This window comes from Temnothorax longispinosus, chromosome 1, assembly GCF_030848805.1.
Source record: "Temnothorax longispinosus isolate EJ_2023e chromosome 1, Tlon_JGU_v1, whole genome shotgun sequence".
NCBI classification, from domain to species: Eukaryota; Metazoa; Arthropoda; class Insecta; order Hymenoptera; family Formicidae; genus Temnothorax; species Temnothorax longispinosus.
In genome coordinates this window covers 3,548,510-3,571,548 of record NC_092358.1, presented here as the reverse complement: position 1 = coordinate 3,571,548, position 23,039 = coordinate 3,548,510, and the positions used below count along the sequence as shown (strand labels likewise).

At 36.7% G+C, this 23,039-nt stretch overlaps 1 protein-coding gene across 3 annotated transcripts; it reads right to left on the bottom strand.

Annotated features, from left to right (window-relative positions):
• Positions 1 to 1,773: 1,773 nt before the first annotated feature.
• Ndg (Nidogen) lies at positions 1,774 to 22,644 on the bottom strand. 3 transcript variants are annotated; one of them, XM_071785795.1, is made up of 20 exons: positions 22,354 to 22,644; positions 12,940 to 13,218; positions 12,508 to 12,713; positions 12,334 to 12,431; positions 11,981 to 12,127; positions 11,078 to 11,311; positions 10,313 to 10,841; positions 9,931 to 10,097; positions 9,473 to 9,601; positions 9,294 to 9,392; positions 8,685 to 8,849; positions 6,515 to 6,640; positions 5,797 to 5,919; positions 5,116 to 5,462; positions 4,403 to 4,739; positions 3,558 to 3,786; positions 2,861 to 3,036; positions 2,621 to 2,729; positions 2,410 to 2,528; positions 1,774 to 2,189 (listed from the first exon to the last, which is right to left on the bottom strand). In XM_071785795.1, exons 1-20 carry the CDS (start codon positions 22,573 to 22,575, stop codon positions 2,053 to 2,055), a joined length of 3,978 nt encoding a protein of 1,325 aa, XP_071641896.1. In that variant the 5' UTR covers positions 22,576 to 22,644; the 3' UTR covers positions 1,774 to 2,052. The 3 variants fall into 3 exon arrangements, with proteins under 3 accessions (XP_071641896.1, XP_071641906.1, XP_071641916.1); XM_071785805.1 differs by lacking the exon at positions 5,797 to 5,919 and having other exon boundaries at positions 22,354 to 22,643; XM_071785815.1 differs by lacking the exons at positions 5,797 to 5,919; positions 6,515 to 6,640 and having other exon boundaries at positions 22,354 to 22,642.
• Between the last annotated feature and the right edge of the window lie 395 nt (positions 22,645 to 23,039).

Below are 23,039 nucleotides of genomic sequence, written 5' to 3'. Positions count from 1 at the left end.
TCATCAATAAGCGATGTTTATTTGCGCAAATTGCAAATAGCAGTTGCATGCATTGATGATCAATTCGAACGTTAACAGTGCCATTTCGTCATTTCAACAATCGAGAAATTTAATGATCAAAACGTTTGATTTCTAAAAATATTTGATTATTCGAATCTCTTAACATAATTATTTCTGAGTTTAATGATCTCTACTAGATGTTATTTAAATTCTGTAGGAATCAAAGTATAAATTGTTGGAAATTTAAGAATTTTGCAAAACAAAACTGCAAAACAAAAAGATTTTTTTTATTACTGTAAACATAAACTTGAATTAATGTGAAATCAACTAAGAGTTAATTTACTTTGTGTATTTAATTATTTAATTAATGAATGATGAGAAAATCAATATAGGAATGTATCTATTATTATATTTATAATAAAATAATTAATGTTCCAAAGATGCAAAAGATCGATGTGTTTTTGTTATGCACATTGAATTAACCAATTATATAATTACTGGTTATATATAACTGGGTAATTGCGTTATTGTAACATTAAAATGTAAATTGGTACACAATTAAGGTACAGAAGTTGCATTGGTTACTCAAATATGATATACAATATACATATCATATTGATTTTCGGAGTTTCCAGGAACAAAGAAACCTATAAAATTTATAATCAAATTTCGCTTGTTAATTTTTACGCAGATAATCGGTTCACTTCACTGACTGATTGCTGCTAGTTTTGAAAATATGTTGTACCGTTTCGTTTGGATAAAAATGCGTATCTCATTAAATGAGATGCTGTGGTCTTTTCTGTTTCTTACGTGCGGCGCGTTGACCTTCCGATTTATTTTAAGTTGTCTCATTTTGGCTCACGCGTTACATAATATTACTTACTCATTTTTGTACTTAAAAAAGAGTATTAATCTAATAGCACTATTTTTTGTCTGATTTGCATCAATTTACATCCATCAATTTGCATCTATTTTTAGAATTTTACCATTTTATTGTAGAACAAAAAGATAAATCGAGCATGCATTTCCAAGAGATTCTTGTCACTCTGCGTGAATCGATTGGGGAGCACCAAGCCCTTTGACGGTTTTTGAGGTCATCCTCTTATCTCTCTTTCTTACATCATCTTCTTCCTTTTTATTGTATTGCTCTTTGAATTTACACGCAACCGATTGAATATTGCGTTCTCGAGAGAAATGTGGTAAAAAATACATGATTACGTTGAAAATATATTGGAGAACGTATTTTCTTCTTCAAGACTGTTATAAATATATTTTCCATAGAAATCAGAGTTCTATCTGCTTTTACTGTCATTTTATAAAGAACAGTGTGCTAACTATTGCACAAATCTTGAAGAAAGAAAATTAATGAATTGAGCGATTGAGTTAAGAGGAAAAATTATATTTACATTTGATATGTCTCTTATACTTTCTTGTAAGGAGCAATATCAGTTACTTATTAGCGTTATATGTATATGACATATATACATTTATGTATATATTGCACGTCATATACATGGAAAATGAAATGGTTAGTTACGAATGGTAGTTACGAACAGTAGTCGTAGCTAATTGGATTTTACCTCTCATTGCGTTATCGTAACAATTTTTAATCTTTGTAGGGCAATTTTATATAAGGTTCCCTTGATTTTTATTTTCCTTTTATATAGCTAATTATAAAACTAATTAGGCGGATAAACTCGGAAAAGATTTAGACGAGATAAGTGGATAGAAACGGTCGATTGTATATGAATATTTCAGTACAAAAAGCTTCGCTCGCTGTTTCCTTCATTTTTATTAAATAAGATCTGTTCGCAGTACAGCTTGTATCGCGTATTGCGATTGATAGATACAAAAGTAGATGTTATTTGAAAATATCGGTGACAGCTATAATTAATATTACGAATAATGTTATAATTTACATTTGGTCTAATGGTTATTGCGATTTTAGCTCGGTGTGAGCGCCAGTGCGAAACTTTCTTATCAGCTATCATAATGTCGAACGCGAGGCGGGGCTTTGCGTTGTTTTATTTCCGTGCAAGATTGAAGACGGATCTAAGACAGGTAACGGGAGTCGGTACAGGGTCCTTTCGCATCATCCGCGCACGCACACGTTCTGCCGCCTTGACCGTCCGGTAGACAAAGCTGATTCTTGTTGCATCTTCCATTGTCGTACTGGCACACATTTGTCACTGCAAACAAGCGATCGTAAATTATAGAATTTCTGACAGTACTATACTTATTCTCGTCTCTATAGCGAATTTCTTTCTGTAGAAAAGTTAGGAAAATTTCTGATTCTCGTTAATTCAGATTTCGGCGAAGCTTAACTAAGGCAATAAATTATAAAATTATATATTTCCTAGAAATATATAATTTTGAGAAATAGATCTCTCACGAAGATGAAAAATTTACCTCTGGGACATGACTCTGGAACGACCACGATACCGTATAGTTTCCCACTCCCACCAGGCGGGACAGACAATGGTGCGCGTCTTTCGCCATTAGTCTTCATGCCGACTTCGATCTTGTGTCTGCAATGGAAGGAGCGTAATATAAAAACTTTTACATTTTATAGCATTCTCTGGATTGTCTGCACGCGCCAGTGAATATTTTATTCTCTTACGTTTTCCAGTCGGTCCAGTAGTAATGATTTTGAGAAATTGCCAAGCCGAACGGATAAGTAAGTTCATTTGCGACGACGGTGACTTTTTTACTGTCTATTTCAATACAACCTAAGAACAAGAGATTATTTGTTATTATAGCAAGTTCACGGTAATGAAACGTATCGTGCCATCGGACATTTTCCCGTTAAGATTAATGGATGTTATTTTGACGCGCTCACGTGATTAAAATCTATATTTACTTATCGAGAACGTCCCAGCGTCGGCCCAGCACAGCTCATCCGTCGCCCAATCGATAGTTAATGAATTTGGCAGCTTAACGTAATCACCCTGAAGGAAGATTGCTCGGTCTGTTCCATCTTCGTTAGCCCACTCTAGTTTGGGGGAGGCGCGATTCCAGTCAGACCAAAATATTTTTCTGAAATAGGAATATTCGTTGCAAAATTCAAATTGTTATAAAATTATATTAATAATATAATTTAATGATTCAAGTAGACGGTTCGATGAAATATAATATTATTACAAGATCAAAATTATAATATATTGGCGTTTTTTATTATTTTTATTAATCAGTTTAAAATTACTCACGAATTTCTAAATATAAAACAATATACAAAAGTGAGCTGAAATCTCTTCTATAAATATGTGACGTAAAATAATTCGCTGTTATATAGAAGAAATTACTTTCATTTTAGTTGCACGGATAACACGCATGTACGAATGATTTGATGAGTGTTAGGGCCAAAGCACATAACATGGCGTAGCGATATACGACGGTCGTAGTCCTCGACCTGACAAATCAGGATACGCCAAAGCTTGTGCGTTACTTACGTCTACGACTGCCATACGTGCTTTGGCCCTAAGATTGGAGAAGGTCTTGGGGTGCACTGGACCGAGAAGTTTTGCAAATAGATTTTCTACACCCTTATCTATCCTTACCCTCGATATGGATGAACAGCTATTCCCCTCGGATTGACCAGTCCATCGGAAACGAGAACTTTGCGTTTCTTTGTCACTAGACTGGCAACCTCGACGGTCGTCTTGCCTGAGTCGGTCCAGAAGATGTTCCTCGAGACCCAATCGACCGACAGTCCCTCGGGACTGCTAACTTTCGGAATAAATGTCTCTGCCATCGATCCGTTATAAGATAGTTCGACTATCCTGTTGCCTGTGAAAATAGATTGCGATTTTATCTTACAAAGGTATCTTATTTTTAGACTATATAATTGCTTTCTTATTATATATAGCAATCGAGAAGTGTGTTAAAAATAAATTCAAATTTAATTTGTTGGAGAATGTCTTTTTCCTAACGCGAGCGTGAAATGGGCCGGTTTTCGCGCTTGTTTTGAGTGAGCAAAACGATCCATTTCGCAACGATGACGTAAGTGTTAAGAAATGGAGCCATCTCTTAACTGTGGAGAAATGAAATTTTAAAACAAGCGCAAAAAACGGCCTGTTTCACGCTCTTGTTAGGAAAAATAGTATGAACAACTCGTGGGAAGAAGAGTGGTCGAGCCCAAATGAGTGTGATGTGCGTACTCGCTTCGCTCGTGCGACCAACTTCACACTCATTCAGAATCGACCACTTTTTCCACTAGTTGTACAATATACTATTTTTAGAATTTTTTACATTTCTTATTTAATATTTTTAATGTATTTAAATGTTTTATTTAATCATATTTTTAAATATATATTTTTTTTACAAAAATCTAAATCCGTTTTAAGAGTCAAAAACACATAATATTGATAAATCTGGGACAAGACTTATTTGAATATAAACTTACCAGTAATATCACTGGTGTAAGCTTTGCCGCCAAGGCAGTCGATATCTAGGGCTATCGCCATTTGCGTGTAAGCTATGTAGATCGGATTTCCTGGATTCTGTTGTGTGGGCACGAACGGTATCCGATGCGTGGCCATTCCTTGGTTCACCAACAAAAAATTGGAGTCGTGCCTCGGCCGGTGCTTACAATTTATGCCGTCGCCGACGAAACCCTCGTTGCAAACGCAAGCAAACTGATTTTCATCACTCGACACGCACGTTGCCTCGGATGAACAGAGATTCGGATCGTGTCTGCACGAGGATTGTGGCCGACACGTGAAACCGTTACCGTAGTAACCCTAGAAGCGATTAGATTGCGATCATTCATATTTTATACTGTAAATCGTGTATAAGAGAGAGAGAAAGAATCGCTGTTGCATATTATATTGCTGAAAGAAATATTACTTTTTAATCTACATTTTCATCTCTTTTTAATTATAAAGATAAAAGCTTTTGAGAATAACTTAATTTTTGCTCTCAGATGAATACTTTTGTATGTCAGATTCTCCAAATGGAAATTTTTAAATTTTAATATTTAAACTCGCTTATCTCTTTTTATACGTTTTATACGTGTTACCACTTACATACAGCATAATATAGTACGTATGAATTCACGTTATACGCGTAGCAACAAACTCGATTATCTTGTGTAATGATATATTTGTTTGTACGCACCGATTGGCAAATGCACGCGAAATTCGCGGACGTCTGATTGTACCCGCAAATTGCATTTCGGCCACAGTTATTCAAAACGTTACAGCCGATATGGTCTTCCACACACTGGCGCATACCGTCGCCGTGATAGCCGCTTATGCAGACGCATTTGTAACCACTGTCGTCGGACGGCACGCATTGCGCGTTCACGTGGCACTGAGAAAGATTCGTTGAGCAATCGGACGGCACGCATCGATCGTTCATGTCCATGCTGAATCCGGGTTTGCAGGTGCATTCGTACCGCGAGCTCATAGGGTGGTAGGTGCATTGTTCGTTTTTCTCGCACTCGGAATTGTCGTTGCACTCGTCTAAAACGCAAGGAAGCCAATAGGGAATGTATCAGTCGACGTATCTCGCCATCGATTCATATCATGCGGATTACAGCGCGATATACAAAAGGCAAATTCCATTCTTGTTTGAAATAGTTACTGTATAGCTGAACTTACAGTTTGATCGCGATCGTCAATATCTCGATTTACATGGTAATGCGGAATGCAAAGGAGGCAATATGTATGCGCAATGCAGGGGATCGCCGATTGAGAGAAAGAAATCGCGTTGACATTCGTGCGTCGTGCGACGTGCGCAATGGCGCGAAATGAATGAAAGAAAAATAATAAAAAAAGGTATGAATAGTGAGAGCACCGATACGACTGCATGTTGTTCCGTCGCCCACATATCCTGGATTGCACACGCATCTTGCCATCGGTTCCTCGTACTGGCAGGACGCGTTGAGGTCACAGATATCCACTTCCAAGCAGGATACTTCTGTACGAAGAAGAAGAGTCGTATCGTTGTATTATCTCTCATTTAACGTACCTTCACCTTGCTCTCACGATTTAGGCTTTTTTTTCTTAGGAAGATGGAATTATTAAACACAAGAGTATTGGAAAGCATAATTATGATCCATTTGCATAGTGAATGGCACGGCAATGATATCTGGCTGTCTCGATAACGAGAAATAAAAAAATTTAATGAATTCGCGGAATTTTATGAGCTGATGTTCAATGAATAAACATGTTATGAATTGATTGTTGAGTAATTTTTCTGCTAATTATGTACAAGAGGGCCTGAAACGAAATGTTAACTAACGATCAAAGATTATTTCCAAAAATAAAACGGTTAATGTTGAATTTATTCGATAGTTTATACATTGAAGTAAAAGCGTGTGCGATTTAGCAAATCTTTTTTTACGCGTTAAAAATTTATTATTTCACGAGTTGGCATACAAAAATAATTTAACAATGATATGTCATCGCGCGGAATGTTTAATGTACGCTCTCCAATATATTTTTATTAATTTTCACCTTGCTAAATATATGCTAAATATATACATAAGATGCAAGATGCATTTTGCACGTACCTGTCTTAGTGCATTCCATACCATCGCCCTCGTATCCCGGGTTGCAGCGGCACTCGTAATCACCGGTACTCGTCACGTAGATGCACTGGGCGTAGGGATGACACCTATTCACCACGTTGCAAGATACTGGACACAAGCATGTGCGCGATTATGATACATTGCATATAGCATGCGATGATAGCTAGCTGTTCCAATAGAGACAAAAAAAATTGAATGGAATCGCGATTTGATGACCGTGCACTGATGTTCAATGAATGAACATGTTATTAACTGATTGTTGAATAATTTTTCCGATAATTATGTACAAGATACCCTGAAACCCTCAAATGTTAACAAACATATAAGATTCTAGGAAATCCTTATATTTATTTTATTTTGCGAGGAATCGATATATATCGTGAGCATAGCGTGAAATGAAAGTTTTGAAAGAAAATATTGTTCAGAAAGTCTAGAAGTTGATGCATTAGTTTATCACTGTCATCAGAGAAGATATCGATATCTATTTTGATGTGCAGTTTGAAGCATCGCACCTCGAGTGAAAACATCGAAAATATGTATTTTCCGAGCGAGATAAGCATCCGCGTTTTGAAATAATATTATTTATTTATACATAAGGAATACTGGCAAAATGGAATATTTCTGCATTATTTATGACATAAATATTAATCGTTTAATGAAATTAAAATATTTCAATCACGTTAGCGAAGACGATTTTGTTCCTTCCCAAGAGTATTACATGCACTACGGACACATTTCTCAATTTCCCGAGGTAATCTTCCATCTCGCTATTCACTAAAAGGTTGCGCATCACAAGTTTCTGAAAGTGAGTTTATGGAGTTGGTATAGATGGCGAAACTTCGAGTACACTTATTTACAGAAAGAACCTTTTTCCTGCTCCCGATGCGTGACGAAAAAAATCGGGATGTGTAAGTTTGTTTATGCAAAATACAGTTTATATTGAGCTTCGATGAACGCTGTTAACCAACTTCATTATACCGTCAGCAGTTTCGGCTTTGTTATTTTAAGCATTCGCGTGTTTGAATGTGTGAGCCCGCAAGCGTTTTTATTAATTACGCGGTTAGGTAGGAGGTGTATCGCGCGTTGATGAAATTAAAACAATTGCCTGGAAGTAAGAGGCACCTTGCGCCGAGGTCATGAGCTCGTTAAAGAGAATGGTACGCAAAGCGACTTTATGCTCATTAATGAACATAAATAACTTAAAGCCAAGCACTGAGTGCGTCGTACGATTAGATCCTGATGGACCCTTCGTGTCGTGTTGGTATCCTGGCAGCGGAACGCAAATTCGTTCCAAATGGTCGTAATCGTATCCCAAGGGACATATGCAGACGTCGTCGAAGCATCCCGGGAGCGGATGTGCCGATACTAAAACGCATGATGCATCGACGAACGATGTTCGTCGCATACTATTAGCGATCGTTTCGCACGTTATTAAATATTGATCTTCGCATCGTGAGGATTCAAGTTATTCATGTTAATTTATTTGCATGCAGTTATCCGCCGTGCGTTTCATTTGCAAATTGTTTTAATTCTCAACAGTATTTCAGTTTTCACTTCTGGCAAAATGATCCTCGGAAAAAATGCACCAGACATGATGCTTTAGCAGACAAATGTTGCTATAACATGAATATAACGTCAGGGAGTGTCTGAATTAACATATTATTTTAGCACAAATAGGAATTTAGTGCTATTCTGTTGTTAATTTACTGTTATCTGTTTTATTATTGCTCGTTTAATAGATGTATGCAATTATATAATTATGTATTAAAAGCTTAAAACGTAGCTATTAATTAGCATATTAATATATTACTCTATTTTATTGCTGTATATATTTTTCCTTGCATAAAATGCAAGAAAAAATATATAATGTTTGATGTCTACGGTTTTTCTGAGGATCTTCATTGTTTTTAGCGATACAAACACATCTCGATAAAACTATTCTACTGATACTCAATTAATTAATTTTGTGCTTAAATTAACCGGTGCTTAAGAATAATTTCTTTAATACATGCCATATGCACAATATGATACACATTTAAATAATGGGCAGAAATTGGGTCAATCTTATTCGAATTTAAAATTTTTACGTTTTGCGGAAAATTGCTCGAAAAGCCATCGTGCAATCAACGAAATTATATTTCGTGCAACTTACAGTCTCGATAGTCAACTGTCGTATATTCTCCCTCTTGCCTCACGCAAGCATGGTTACGGAATTCCCAACCACTCGGACACCAACACACTCCAACCACGCACTGCGGTTGCGGCGGTTCGTCTGTTGTGGTGACATCGGATTCGGAGTAACACGTGTATCCATCGCCTGTAAATAATTGCATATGTGAATAACAGACAGAAAACACTTTGTAAATTGCAATATGGTCACATGCGTTTGGAGTGACAATCGTCGCGACGAATACTAGTTGAGTCATACTCCGCGTATTCCATTCAGTTTAATTACTCCATTTCCGGATTGTTACGAAACTAATATTAAAATTTATGATATATAACCGGACTTTTGAGAGACAAAAAAGATTAAATGCAAAAAATATCTTTTATGAATTGTCAGATACTTCCTACATGGACAAGAGAGAGAGATAAGTAATTCGCGATAAATAAACTATTTTTTTCGCAAATACATTATGTTAATTATATGCGATTATAAATTTAAATTTTTACAATACAATATATAAATTATATATTTTTGTTTTTTTTTTAATGAATTATCAACGGTAGGCAAAAAGTTCTTTCGAGTTTTTCCACTCACCGACGTAACCAGGCATACAAACGCACACGTGTTTCTTTCTATTCCCGTCGAAACTGCAGAGTCCGTATGGGGAACAGTTATCTTCCTCGTTGCAGGGTGCTGGTAAAAGTACAGTTGCCGCTTATCAGTAAGGAAATAATTAATAATATTTTTCGTAATTTATATGGGAAATATTTTACCATGCTGAGAGGGGTAACATCCCTGGTCCGTTTCCTCGAAACCAGGCATACAGGTGCACGTCGGTGTATTTCCGACCATCACACATTGCTCGTAATTTCCACAGCGAGTATCTTCACAAGACGGCAATCCTGCATTATGAATATTATCGATATAGAATTAAATAATGTTGATATGTAAATAAGTAGCTGACAAAATTAAGACATATTAATTGAACAAAATATTTCATATTTTAGTGTTTTATATATAATTTATTTTTAAATATCTTTAAAGTTGAAAATTAATAATAACTTAAAAGAAATACTTGATCGAGAATATTATCAGACGTTAAGATTATTTTCACCGCTATCAGCAGTAAGAATTTGATCGACCTGTGGGATGTTATCGCAGTACGGTAACACACAATGATCATAAGATATAAGATAATTTATTATAAAATAAATAAAAATAATGCGCTTACTTTCACAAACACGACCGTCTCCCGTAAAACCAGCTCTGCATTGGCACATGTGGCTGCCTTCCTGATTAATGCATTGAGCGTCTGGGGAACACATGTGATTACCGGCTGTGCATTCGTTCACGTCCACGCAAATCGCACTGCCGTCTTCCTCGTACAGATACTGATACCTTCCCATATATCGAGCAATATAATAAATATCATTAATCATATAATTAAATAATCATTATTTGATACGTTGACATCAAGATGTGACAATACATTTTCGTGAAAACACTCTTAGTATATCCGAAAGGAGATTTTTTTGTCGAATGTGTGTACAAAGAAAGCTTTTTTATGCAATCAATTTTATTTAAAAGAAAAAATTGACGGTAGAGATACTCACCCTGCGTTACACACACATCTAAAGCTGTCTCCATCGACCACGCAGGAGCTATGATCGCCGCAAGTCTGTCGTCCTTGAATACACGGGTCCTCTTCTTCGAGGGGCGTTATCTTGGTATTGACGGCAAATCGAATGATGCCTTCGGTGCCCTCGTAAGCGGTGACACCCCTGAAAAACTTCAGCCTACTCGTGTCGTCCTCGGGATCGAAGATAGCGTACGGGCACTCCTTGTAACTAATTATCTGATCCAGCTTGAAGTTGATTTCCCGCTCGTCCCCGCTGCCACGCGAAAGTTTACAGGTGCGCTCGCTTTGAGAACGGATCATTCCTGATTGGGCACGAGTGTAGAGTTCGTCGTAATCGCCGTAGTCTACCTTGGTGTCTCTCTCCAGGTACGGCACCGTACCCGTGATCTCCGCTTCCATTTTCAGCTGACCGAAGACGTCCAATCCAAGGTAATTGCTGCGTATCGTCACTTTGTCGCCACTCGATGGGAAGTTCAGTTCCGCCGTGTGGTTGAATAAGCCGCCTGCCCGTGAAACACGCTTGTATGAATACCTGCGTAATCGTAAACCTGCTTTCCTTCGGCAACCTTGTTATGGCACTTTCCAAAAAATCCTTCAAACTCATTAGTAAAATATAATACCAATACGATCACATAATCTTTAGTACATAACATATATTAATATGATATATAGTTACTAATTATTAATTTATCTAAGAAAACATAGAATAGAGATATTGAATGAAATGAAGGCTCCTTGCCTGTAAGCTCGTATCCGTTTTCAGTGTCGCTGATAGGTTTTGCGAATAGCCAACCAATCACGCCACCCAAATTGCCTAAAAGTTGGAAACTAGCACCGATTTCTTGAGGTACCCTTGATAAGGCGGTATATGTTCGTCCATCTTTGGTTTGTACGTAGCATTGAAGATCTCTTGAGGGGAATTCGATGTTATTTAACTTGCCAGATATTCGGCCAATAACCCGAAGAGGCACGTCTAAAAATTAAATCTTTCAGAAGAAATTCCATAATACCTGTATGTCTTTATTATAATTGCCAGAGCTTTCTGTCTTAACATACTGCTATAATTATTATGTTGCCTTATTATTTTTCTGTGTACGCAACATATTTCTTTTTCGAAGTACAATGTACTATCTATTTATATTTTTACACAATTGTTTAGTTAATGATAAAATAATATTGAAAGAAATACATTCTTCTTGCATTTCTTAAGAACTCTTATCTCCAGATGAAAGAAGTCACAACTTTCTTACGGAAAAAAAATTATTGGTAGGGACTCTGCCAACGACACGACCATCAAAGAGTCGCGCGGCCCATTTCATGGTATTCACGGTATCGCCGTCTATATGATGTTACCGTGGAAGTCGTAAGAACCAGTCTCGTAAACTATGAATAGACCGGAGAGCGCGAGTAAACGCAGCTACTTATTGCGTTGCATCTATTTGCCCTACGACGACTTCTGCGTACTTTTGTCCGCGTTAGGTGAAGCGTCGTAGGGAGTTTAGAGGAGGAAAACGCGCTGAAAGATCTCTTCTTTATCCCGTTTCGAGAACACTTCAAAGGCCGCGTTTGCATGCCATTAGCTCGAGCTTATCTCGCAACGAGCATGCGAGATTTCGACAAACACCGTTGATAAATAGCTTACCGTTTGGCTGGCAGGATTTCCCGTTGCCGAAATAGCCCTGCTTGCAACTGCAGCAGAATCCGATCTCGTAATCGATGCAAGTCGCTTTACTGTGGCAAGTGGTGGCGCCGGTCCTACAGCTAGCCGCTTGATGCATAGTCATCGTGTCTAACAGGATATATTGCTTAATTCGATCAACATCGTAAAGATAATCCGGGATAACTTTCCGGTTTTGTCTTATTATTGCAATTCATATATATAAAATGTACAAAAAGATAAAACAAGATTGTTTTAGGTTTTTGCTATTTTTGCGACGTATTAAATTTTAAAAGTTTTTATATTTAACAAGCATATTTTTATTATGTACTCGTTACCTTCAATATTATTGGGAATCTTTATGTAGGTATTTTCGTTTTCGCCGATAGGACCAACTTGAAATAGCCACTGGCCAGGCCTATTTACATTTGACCACCTGAAAACAATTACAAAGGTCCATGAATACGTCGCACGTGAATACAGCCGGCGCCTCTGCTCTCCCCATTACTCACTTGTCGACATTCTGAATTTGGTCCGTGCCCGAGCCCCTCAGGGTATACATTTTGCCCTCGCTCATGAATCCTGCCTGTGCCTTGGCATCTGGGAGACCGTTGGGATGCGATTCACCCTGAATCCACTGTATACCATTTTCCGGGTACAGTAGTTCAACAAAGGAATGCGTACCGTTGGATGATATAGCGACTTGATAAGTATTCACCTGAAAGACGACTCGATGAACGTTATTTATGTTCTCAAAGAGGTTTATTACATATGTTTATATTTTTATTTTTCCTCAATAGAGTGAAACGTTTAGCTTAAGTACAATAAAAGTTAAAGACATACCGTCAACATTTTTTCATTTTTTTAATTATACAAGCTGAAGATTTGTTTTAGCGAGAAAATAAAATATACAATATTTGATGATCGTAAAGACAATAACTTGCCTTATCATTTCGCTCATTATAATAACCAACGTCCATCCAAGTGGCCAAAAAGACGTGCGTAGGCACAAAGTTATTAGCGTTCTTAAAGGCACTTCGGATCAATCCTCCGGCTCTAGCGAGAACATCGGGAGAATCGGTTTCGCTCCAATAAATAGTTCCGGAAGCTCTCGTGTCAACGTGTGTGTAAAGAGGCGCGATGACTGGATCATCAAGAGGGAATGCAATGTTGAAAAACCTTTGCATGGCCCTAGCGAATGAGAGAACGCCATTTCCATTTACCTGAAATTGAGGAAATCGATTTTCCATTTTTGATATCTTTTTAGCTGACATGTGTTGTGACTACATTTGATTTTAATTTTATATTTAGGCCCAGTTTCACAAACGTCGGTTAACTTTTATAACCTTAGGTTAACTCACTCGTCTCTTTCTAAGAAGGACGTTAGAGTTTAACCTAAGGTTAAAAGTTAACCGACGTTTGTAGAATTGGGCCTTAAAGTATTGTGTTTTTAAATAAAAGTTTAGAAATGCATAATATATGCATATAATTATTTATAAAAGCTTTTATAAGAGATTCTATATTCTTAAGCACAATGAAATGCTCAGATTTCCATTTACAGCTGTTATTAAGAAATATAATTTCATTGAGATGAGATAACAAGGAGGAATTAAATCAATAACGTTTATTTGCAATTTTATCAATACATTAAAGCATGTTAGAACTTAGCAGATCACATTATCAGAATCTAACTATTAATATTTCAATGCTTTAACGATGTAACTTCTATTTAACCGATACTGTGGCAATCGTTCCATTTTAACGTTAGTTTTTTTTATTAACCCTTTAAAGAAGTATATCTTTAATACCACTTAAAAACTGCGGTTTATTTCGATATACGAATTTCAATCGTGAAATGCATTGATTCGGTCGCAAGTCTCACAACGTTAAGTTCTACCGCTGAGAGATGTTCTCGCGTACAACTGGAACGTGACGGTAAATCAAATTCTATTCGGTGAAGCGCGCGGAAGGTCGGGCGACATCAGCGGGTCAGCAGGTAAATCGTTGGCACGTGCTGCCAGTGAAATCCGACAATGACGTTGTTAGGAGGGGGACTTGCCCCACGTCGTCAGTCTGCGCGAGTCTCGCAATAGACACGCATGCACGTTAATGAGCGAGCGCCTGTCGTCGAGGAGTCATTCACCCAACGACGCGCGCTCGTTATAACGCCGAGGCGCGAGGACGGTGTCGCGTTCGCGTAAACTCGCGAAGGAATCGCGATGATCTCGACGAGAGAATGCCCTGCAAAGAAACCAACGACGAGAACGACAAGATATGTTTATAGGATGTCAATGATTATTTTTAAGCAAATCAGGAGCAAAAGATGTTAAAAGCTTTGACGATCAATGCATTTTCCGAAGACATTGCAACACTATGATTAATTTTTGATTCTTTAAATATGATAGTGACGAATATAATTATAAATGGTTAAAAGAAATTTTGGGACATATACACAGTTTTTTTTTTTTTTAAGATCTAATATAAGCCTAATCATGTTCTTAATATTCTGCCAGTGGAAAGTAAAGATTTTTTTATTATTCTTTGGTATATTATTTATTTTATAGTTCAAAAGAGTAGCGGATACGGTCGTATCATCTTGCCGGAGCCGCTGACTTGTTTCGTCAATTGGCTAAAATGAAGTGCGCCAAACGCGCGCACATGTTCAACGCGATGCACTCTTCGGGCTACAGCTGTTCCTTTATAAGAAAAAAACTCGTTGTCATTAAAGAGACAAAATTATCCCCTTCTTCTTGAAAGAATAGTGGAACCGCTCAAAATATTGCGCTGGGAGGAAATAATTGGTATGGTTCTCACACTGTTCGCTCTTACCGGTTTAATGTCACCTAATTTTGAAATTAAGGAAGTGATATATTATGCTACCATTCTAAATAAAGACCTAAAATGTTTTATATCTTAACTATATATCTACTATTTCATAATTCACTATTTAATTTTTTTATAGAATAAGCTATTTATTAAAAGAAAAATAATTTTAATTTGGAATAATAACATTTTTTTTAAACATATAATACACTGTCTGAAGAGCAAAAGTTGTTCATTTTCTTATTAAATACGACGAATTCCGATGTACGAATTCGTATTTTGCTCCCACGTTCTTATTCGTCGACGTTAATTTTTATGCGCCACTCAAAGTCCAAACTGGAACATCCGATTACTTAGATGGCCTATATTCTTTTCACGTGAGGTTAATATTATGGGCGCCGCATCAAATTTAACGCTCAAGTCGCACATTGTTAACCGGCGACCCGATTCAAGTGAATTGACACGAATTAGAGCTACAAAGTCATAATCTCTACTGTGACACTATTCTAAAACTACTATAGACATATGTCATAATGTTGTTGAATAGCAAGGTATTCACTTAGGTACTTCATATTAAAAATGTGAATTAAACATTTTGATCATATTTTACTATTTTTGTAGCGTAATTTTTTAATGAAAACAGTATTTATTGAAATTAAAAAAGAGTGTTGAATCAATTAGATTTAATGACATAGCTAATATATTGGTTAAAACTGTTTAATACGTATATGTGCTATATATATTTAAATGGATTTAATATTCTTTTTTTGTTTCTGCGGTGAATTTATTAGACAGCTTATTAAATTTTTTTCATATAATTATCGGAATATGTTCGTTTCCTATGGCAGTATAATGCCAATTTAGCTCGAACAAGCAGAAATCTTCCAATCTTCGATATCGATATTATTCGTCCCGTTATACATACGAGAGTTTGTAGGCCGAGAATCAGTATCGGTCATCGAGGCGTCCGATAATCGATGCCTGGGAATGTCAAGCCAGTATTGATAGTCTCGCCGAAGCTCGTTTATGTGCTCGGACGTTTTGACATTCGCGTAAGTCAGCTAGTGGGAAAGTTCGACGCGCTATCATTGCCGAGGCTATCACCGAGGTCGTAGGTCAGAGCCGAGCCGATGACACATACGTACACACATCGCGGTAAAACGGTGAAAATAGATAGCACTACCGCCTGGAAGTAATAGGAGGAAGCCATGCTAGCTGCCAACTCTCTTCCTGATATCGTCGATAACGTTCTAATGCTTGGCAAGTCTAGTGCAGGATTGAAAATAATTTGAGATCGACTCTTGTATCGACGAATATTTCAATATTCAAAGCGAAACTTTTGAAATAAATCACTCGACGAGTGATCGTTTTTTTTTTCTGTCGAAAATCATCTCGTAGTTGATTCTGGGATATGTTGTGCGCATACGTATCATTTATATTTATCGTAAAATTAGCTTCAGCTCAGGTAATGAACAAAAATTAACTTAGAATTAATGACTGCAATGACTTACTTTAATAACTCACTTTAATAATTTAATTTTAATTACATTTTATTTTTTTATTTCAGAGCTGCTTATAATCTTTCTTTTCTAATTATAATTATTGATTTGAGTATTTTTATCTTTATCAGTACATATTTATGTTTTGTCAGCATATATATTTTAACATATTTACATATTATATAATATACCTATACACTTATTATTGATATTGCTAATCGTAAAATAATATAATTTGAATACTTAGATTATCTTCAAACTAAAAAGATATAACTGAAATTATTATATCCTTATGGATACTATACTTCTATTAAAAGAATTTATCATTAGAAAGTTAAAATTACAGATTCAGGATTGCAATTTTATATATTATTTGCGAAAAACACTAATTTGTTACAATATTTTCTGTAACAATGTATATGGTAGAAAATATTTTTATTGTAATTCGTTTCGTAACAGTTCGAAATTTTACGGTATCACAATAATACGTAGGTACTATCGAACGTCTTGTTCATGTGATACATAGGGCCGATTGCGTCGAATTCGTATGTTAATCGCGGGATCTCGCAGTAATCCGCAGTAAGCTCGGTGCATGTACAATCGTCATAACGCGGTGGCAACCGCGAGTCAATGAGATGACGGTAGGAGAGACGGCGGTTTTGGTAACGCATGCCGCACGCGCTAACGCAATCGCGCAATCGGCCGCAATCATTTTGATGACTGCGAATCGTCGGCGATAACCGACGAAATGGAGATGATTGTCGTGTAGGAAGGTCCTCTAAGTAGACCGTTGTGTCTTCGTTCGCGGATACGTCGCGATATACATCTGTGTCAACCGCGATTTGTCACTGACCTGGGCCCGCGTAATAATGGCACGAGAATCGACCGAGGAAGCATTTGTTCAAATGTCAGTTCTGAGTCATGTAATCCTTTTCAGGCTGCCTATAGATATTGTACTTTGAATAATTTTAATCAATATTAATGAGAGATGTAAATTGTGAGAAATTACTAACTTTCCGCTCAAAATTTTTATTATTTTTTAAAGATAAACAGTGACTTTGAGAAAACACTTTGCAGCTTGCCTTATTACCGCTAAATTGTATAAATCTGATTTCAAGGTGCGTGTGTATGACAAACAGATTCATTGCATGAAATAACCGACGGAAACAATTTCTTTGAAGAGCTCTTGTTTAGTTTTTATCTCAATTTATGAGGAAAATATTTAGCAATTTTGCACAAAATAATATAATAGAATATTAATTATTATTTTTTAATGTTATTTTTTAATTACTTGAGACTAAATTGATTAAGAACTTCAAACATTTTAAATATTTCTCTTGTAACGCAGGAAGTAAAATTTCTGTCCATTAATTCATTGTCATCCGCCTTTGCGTTCGCATGCGTTGCATGTCTCCGCATGCTTGTAGTTACATTTATCTAGTTTTACATGGCACGCTCGCTTTCTTTGGCATTTCTAACAAATTGCACGCCTACGATGACGTTTGCCTAACGAAACGAGCATGGTAAATCGAGAAGGGCGAGCAAAAACTGAAATACATTTGTAAGAAAGAGCGTAACAGCAATTCTCTCTCCAAAATTGCATGTATTGAATTTCCATCTTTGCGAATGATTTCAAGGTTACGACGAGATATGTCGTAACCGGAAGTTCAGAAAGGACACTCGGAGAGACGGAAGAAGCTGTAATGAAATTAATTGAGAATTTCGTGTCGAGTCTAATTGAGCTTCGTCGGCGATGACGAAGCCGAGGACAGAACCGATCTAGAAGAATCGCGAGCGAAATTTCGCAATTCTTCCCACTAAGTCCCCGCTAACTAATGTGGGAAACCGCCAAGGCTAATTGCATAGCACCGTAAGTTGGCTGTCGTATTACTCCCTATCTTGATGCGAATGCTTAATTGAGTACAGGAAAAGATACAAAGTTTTCCATTGAATTTTACGAACTTGGTACACAAAGGTGATGAATGCCGTAAGCTGTATTTTTAGCGTGATGTTCTTCCTGATAATCAAATAGCGAGCTTCTGCTGAACGTGTCCTTTTATAGCGAGTCATGCGGCTTCTTGTATGCAGAAAATATTGGTTGCACTAGCAAGTAAGGAGATAGTTAAAATTTGTATACTCTTTTTATTTCTATTAATGCCAGATATTATTAACTAAATATTAATCATGATATATATATTTACTGGTATTATTTTTGTACTCTTATTTACACTGTGCATTCACCGCCATGACAGTCATCACTGACTGAGCTTTCCATTTACGCCTCATCGATGATCGATGAGACGTCATGGGACGATAGTCAAATACCTAATATACATATCATATATATTTTTATACAATTTAATACTATAAATTTAATTAAGTATTTCACTGTTCTTTTTAATATAAAATAATCTAATTTTATATAAAAAAACGTGAAAGAAAAGTATACTAAAATACCTTTTGTAGTGAATGTATTAAACAGACATATTATCGTTATAATATACATTTCTTTGAAACTGCGTTAAATAAACATAAACAACGAATTTTTTTAAAATAAACATATTTACATAAAAATATAAGTAATATTTAAATAAGGAGTAATAATGTAAAAATTCAAGTGAAAAAATTTTTTTTTGTTTTGTTTATATGTTTATTTGTTTGCAATTTTTATTTTTATATTGAAAAATAAAGGTCAAACTGTTTGAACAAAGGGCTCGTTCTTTGTCACGCAAATAAAGGTGAAGATTGTAGCTATGCAATGCTACGTTACGCGTTTGGTGCACGCGTATTGCATCAGCATAAAAAGATATATATATGCACGTATTATTCCATAATACCTGCAAAATCGAATCTTGCATTCTAGGCTCTTAATCCGCCTAGTCTCCCACAATTATTCGTCATTATACTTTAAGCTCGTCCGGCTGACTGGCCGGCCGAGTTTCTGCGTGTGATTTGACTCGACGCGCATCCCTAAGCGAAGCGCACGTAGTACGCATGTCATCAATAACGCCACCATGATTACGAACGTTTGAATTATTGGCGAACTTCGATGAATGGAACGGATCACGGCGGATCATGGTTCCAATACCGTATTTTGGTTCGCGGCTGCTTTAGTCACACCGATTCGAAAATGAATTTTAGTATCGATATTTGGTTTTTGTCGGGTGCAGCCTTGTTTAAAAATAAAAAGCATTGTTAAATTGTATAAATAAGCATTTTTTTCAATATATAACTTGTCACAAATTGAAAGACACATCAATTTCAATATTACATTTTAATAAATGATCATATTTCTTGGTATTTACATAATATTTACATTTTTAGTATGTAATATCTTCTTTAGTACATAGATTAATTACAGTTTATTAACGATATTTTATGCTAATCAAATATAGTTTCAATAGAGGAAAACATTTGCGAAAATGTTGATGATACGAGTTTGCGCTATCTGTGGAGGCGTAATGCATAAACGCTTCCACGTATGAGCTCATGCATCTTGATTCGTAATAAATCATTTTGGAGAGATGAATCCTTCGCATTAATCTGCACACGACTAGTCGTACATAATTAACGTTCATTCATGCTGTTACCTCTATAGTATAGTACGACGATTCGTGGAAAAATGAAATCATGCGGTGTCCTGCGGACTTTTTTAATCACCGCTGGTTTCTACGTTTGTTTAATCATTGTCCAGTGTTTGTGCGATGAGTCAAGGGTACTCAAATATTGTTCTCGTGGCCAACAAAGCAGAAACGGCCGAAATTGTCTCTGTACGATTTTTAATGATTTTTGGATATGTTGTAGAGCAGCTCGAAATAAGAGAGATTATAAAAGCTATTTTAACATATATTTGCTTACGAGTGAACGTTTTGTGAAATATAAATATATGATTATGTGAAGTGCTTTTAGCTTCATAATATTTTATTTAAAATCTCTCTTATATGTCTTATGATTTTTCCGCGAAAATCAGAGGAATAGAAAAAATAAGAGCAATTCAAAAAATAAATTTTGAGAGAAACTATCACATTTTTTTAATTTGGGGAACATTATTTAAACGACAAAAAAATATATATATAATACATGTCTCTTATTTTGGGTATTCTCGCAACAAGGTAATTAAAACCGCAGAGGGATGGTTGCGGTCGTGCTCTTGTGTTTCTACAACGTGCACTTCCTCGAGGCACGCTTTCGCTTACGGTCGAACTTTCGGCGCGTAAACACTACCGGAATCTTATCGCGCGCCTCGGACTCTGGATGCGCGTTGCATCGTCTTCCGGTTCGCGCCGCTCTCGCTCGTTCATTCATACGAATTAACGGACCCTCGTAAATTGTACGCGACGAGCGGCGCGGCGCGTCCGCCGCAATTAAGCGCGATTGTGCCGCCCAGAGAGTCGTTTGTTCGTCATCGCGCGAACGCAATGAATTCGTGTCATGCCAGAAGATGTCGGCCGGATTAGGCCGCGAGCCGAATTGAGAGAATGACCGAATGCGCGCACAGTTTCGTCGTTGTCTACCGCGCGACAAATTGATATTAACCGAGGAATTACGCGCCGCCGCCTAGCCGCTCGTCTCGCCGTCTCGGAACTTTTTCTAACCATAAATTGAAGTTCGTCACGCGGTGACTGTGCTAAGTTTCCTAATTTGTAACACGTCTGGAGAGAAATTTTGTAACTTTTTGTCGTTATGTGAAGAGATAGGGTAGATAGAGCTATGGCAGAGTGTGTTACGTCACCGTTATCTCTCTTGTTAACGAATTTGATGAATTCGGAGTAAATTTTTTTTTAGCGTAAATTTGTTCTAATTGGGGAATTTCTTATTATTGAAAGTTAGAGATAAGATAACTATAAACCGGTGATAAAATCTTGTTTTCCAGTCACTTTTAACTTTAGTTCGACAACACATTTTAATTCGAAGTTATTGAAATGCTTATAACATTTAATAATAAAAAAATTGTAACGTATAATGGTTTTATATCAAATGTTTATTAAGTATGTCTATTTTATGTTCTAGGAGCAGAGAGTTGTGTTGGATTGTTTTGGATGATACAGCAAAGAAGAGAGACTAATGCAAGGTAAGAATAGAATAAAATGTGATGTTGAGATGAAGCTCCGTTGACTGTCACGTTACATCACTGACAGCATTTCAGTGGTAAATATCTCAATAAATGTAAAAATATTGCGTGAGGAGAGATTTGCAACGGGTTATCAAGAATACTTTCAGTTCTTTTTTGTCGAGTTGATGTTTTTCACTGACGATCGGTTTACAAGCGTAAATACGAAAATAATGGATTGGCGTTTAATAATAACTTTTCTAATAATAGCTTTTCAACACATCCATAGTCGCAAATAGTCGAAAAAATAAATAACAGAGTTTCTCTAGAAACTATTGAATTTTTATAATAATATTATAAATTATAATAATTTATGACTATTTTCTCTTTGTCTCGATTTCTGTTTCTTGAAAATTTTAAATTACTTAAGAGTCAAGAAACTTCAAATTATTGATAAGACCAGAATACAATCATCGAAGGATTACATCACGATGTAATTTTTAAATTGAGAACGGTGTTAACATGTCATAATTATGATATAACTATGGGAAAACACTTTCTCCTCAAGTCATGCTTTGATTTGTGCTATTTGAGATGAAGATTAATCACATTACGTGCAATTCCGTTTTATGCATGTGTATATACATTGTGTTATTTTTGAATCATTTGTGTATGTACCTTCATACATCTTGGTTAAGATTAGATAATTAGGTAATTAAGATTAATTATATATTTATCCTAGTATAAATTATAATTACAATCCTACATTTCTCATTAGTGTTCTCATTAGCGAAAAAAGAACATAGACCTTTTTTACAATGTGTATCAGTAACATCAATCAAGATTTACTTAAATATAGGCTTGACTTAAATCCGTAGTTAATAAAAAATATACTTGGCGGTTCAAATAACTATTTTGACCATCTTAATGCTGACGAGAGTGACGAGTATCCGATATTTTAGACCAAAATCACTATCGGTACTCACGAATATCGAGTTGTAGATTTTGTCGTAGAAAACGATGGGCGTTTTGAGGAGAACCTCGGCGGATATCAGCATTCCGTTATCGGTTTCGAGGGTGTTGGAGCCCGGTCCCGTGTACTGGTATAGATCCCTTTTGGACAGGGCTACGGTGAAGGGCGCGATTAGGGCCAGCACAAGGGCCAGCGAGCCCAGCAGAATGCTCCAGCGTGTTGCGCCGCGAGCCATTCTCTCAGACTGCCTTAACGCTACTGCTGTTCGACTTGGCTACGACGTCTCTTCTTGCTGCCCCCTAATCGCCTTTGCCCGCCGCTGCTCTCCGCGATCGGCGTGGCCGCCCGCCGTTGTTCCGCGTACATAAAACGCCACGCTCGCTTCCCGCGCTCGATGATAATTTCATGACACCGCACCGATCCCTACCCCCGATTCCGCTACTAATAGGCTAATGTGCAATCGAGTGTATCTCGAATGTAAATTCTTCAGCTCTTCTCTCTCTTTCTCTCACTCTCCATGAAGTGTTCGCGCTGTACGATGACCACTTGATGCGGTGATGTGCAGGTTCCTGCCGTGAATATAAGCATGCGGAATATCGGAGCAAATTGACAAATTTTTTATTTTTTTGTACTTTTACAAAAAATATTGCGTTAAGTGGTTTAATTTATATCGATGGCAAAAGGTCTTTGAGAAGTTTA

Coding starts and splice junctions, on each gene's coding strand:
- Ndg (XM_071785795.1), bottom strand. CDS start 22,575: ATGGCTCGCGGCGCAACACGCTGGAGCATTCTGCTGGGCTCGCTGGCC. Junction 5,463..5,796: donor AACAACATGCAGTCGTATCG/GTGCTCTCACTA, acceptor CTTGCGTTTTAG/ACGAGTGCAACGACAATTCC. Junction 4,740..5,115: donor TCGCGTGCATTTGCCAATCG/GTGCGTACAAAC, acceptor AATCGCTTCTAG/GGTTACTACGGTAACGGTTT.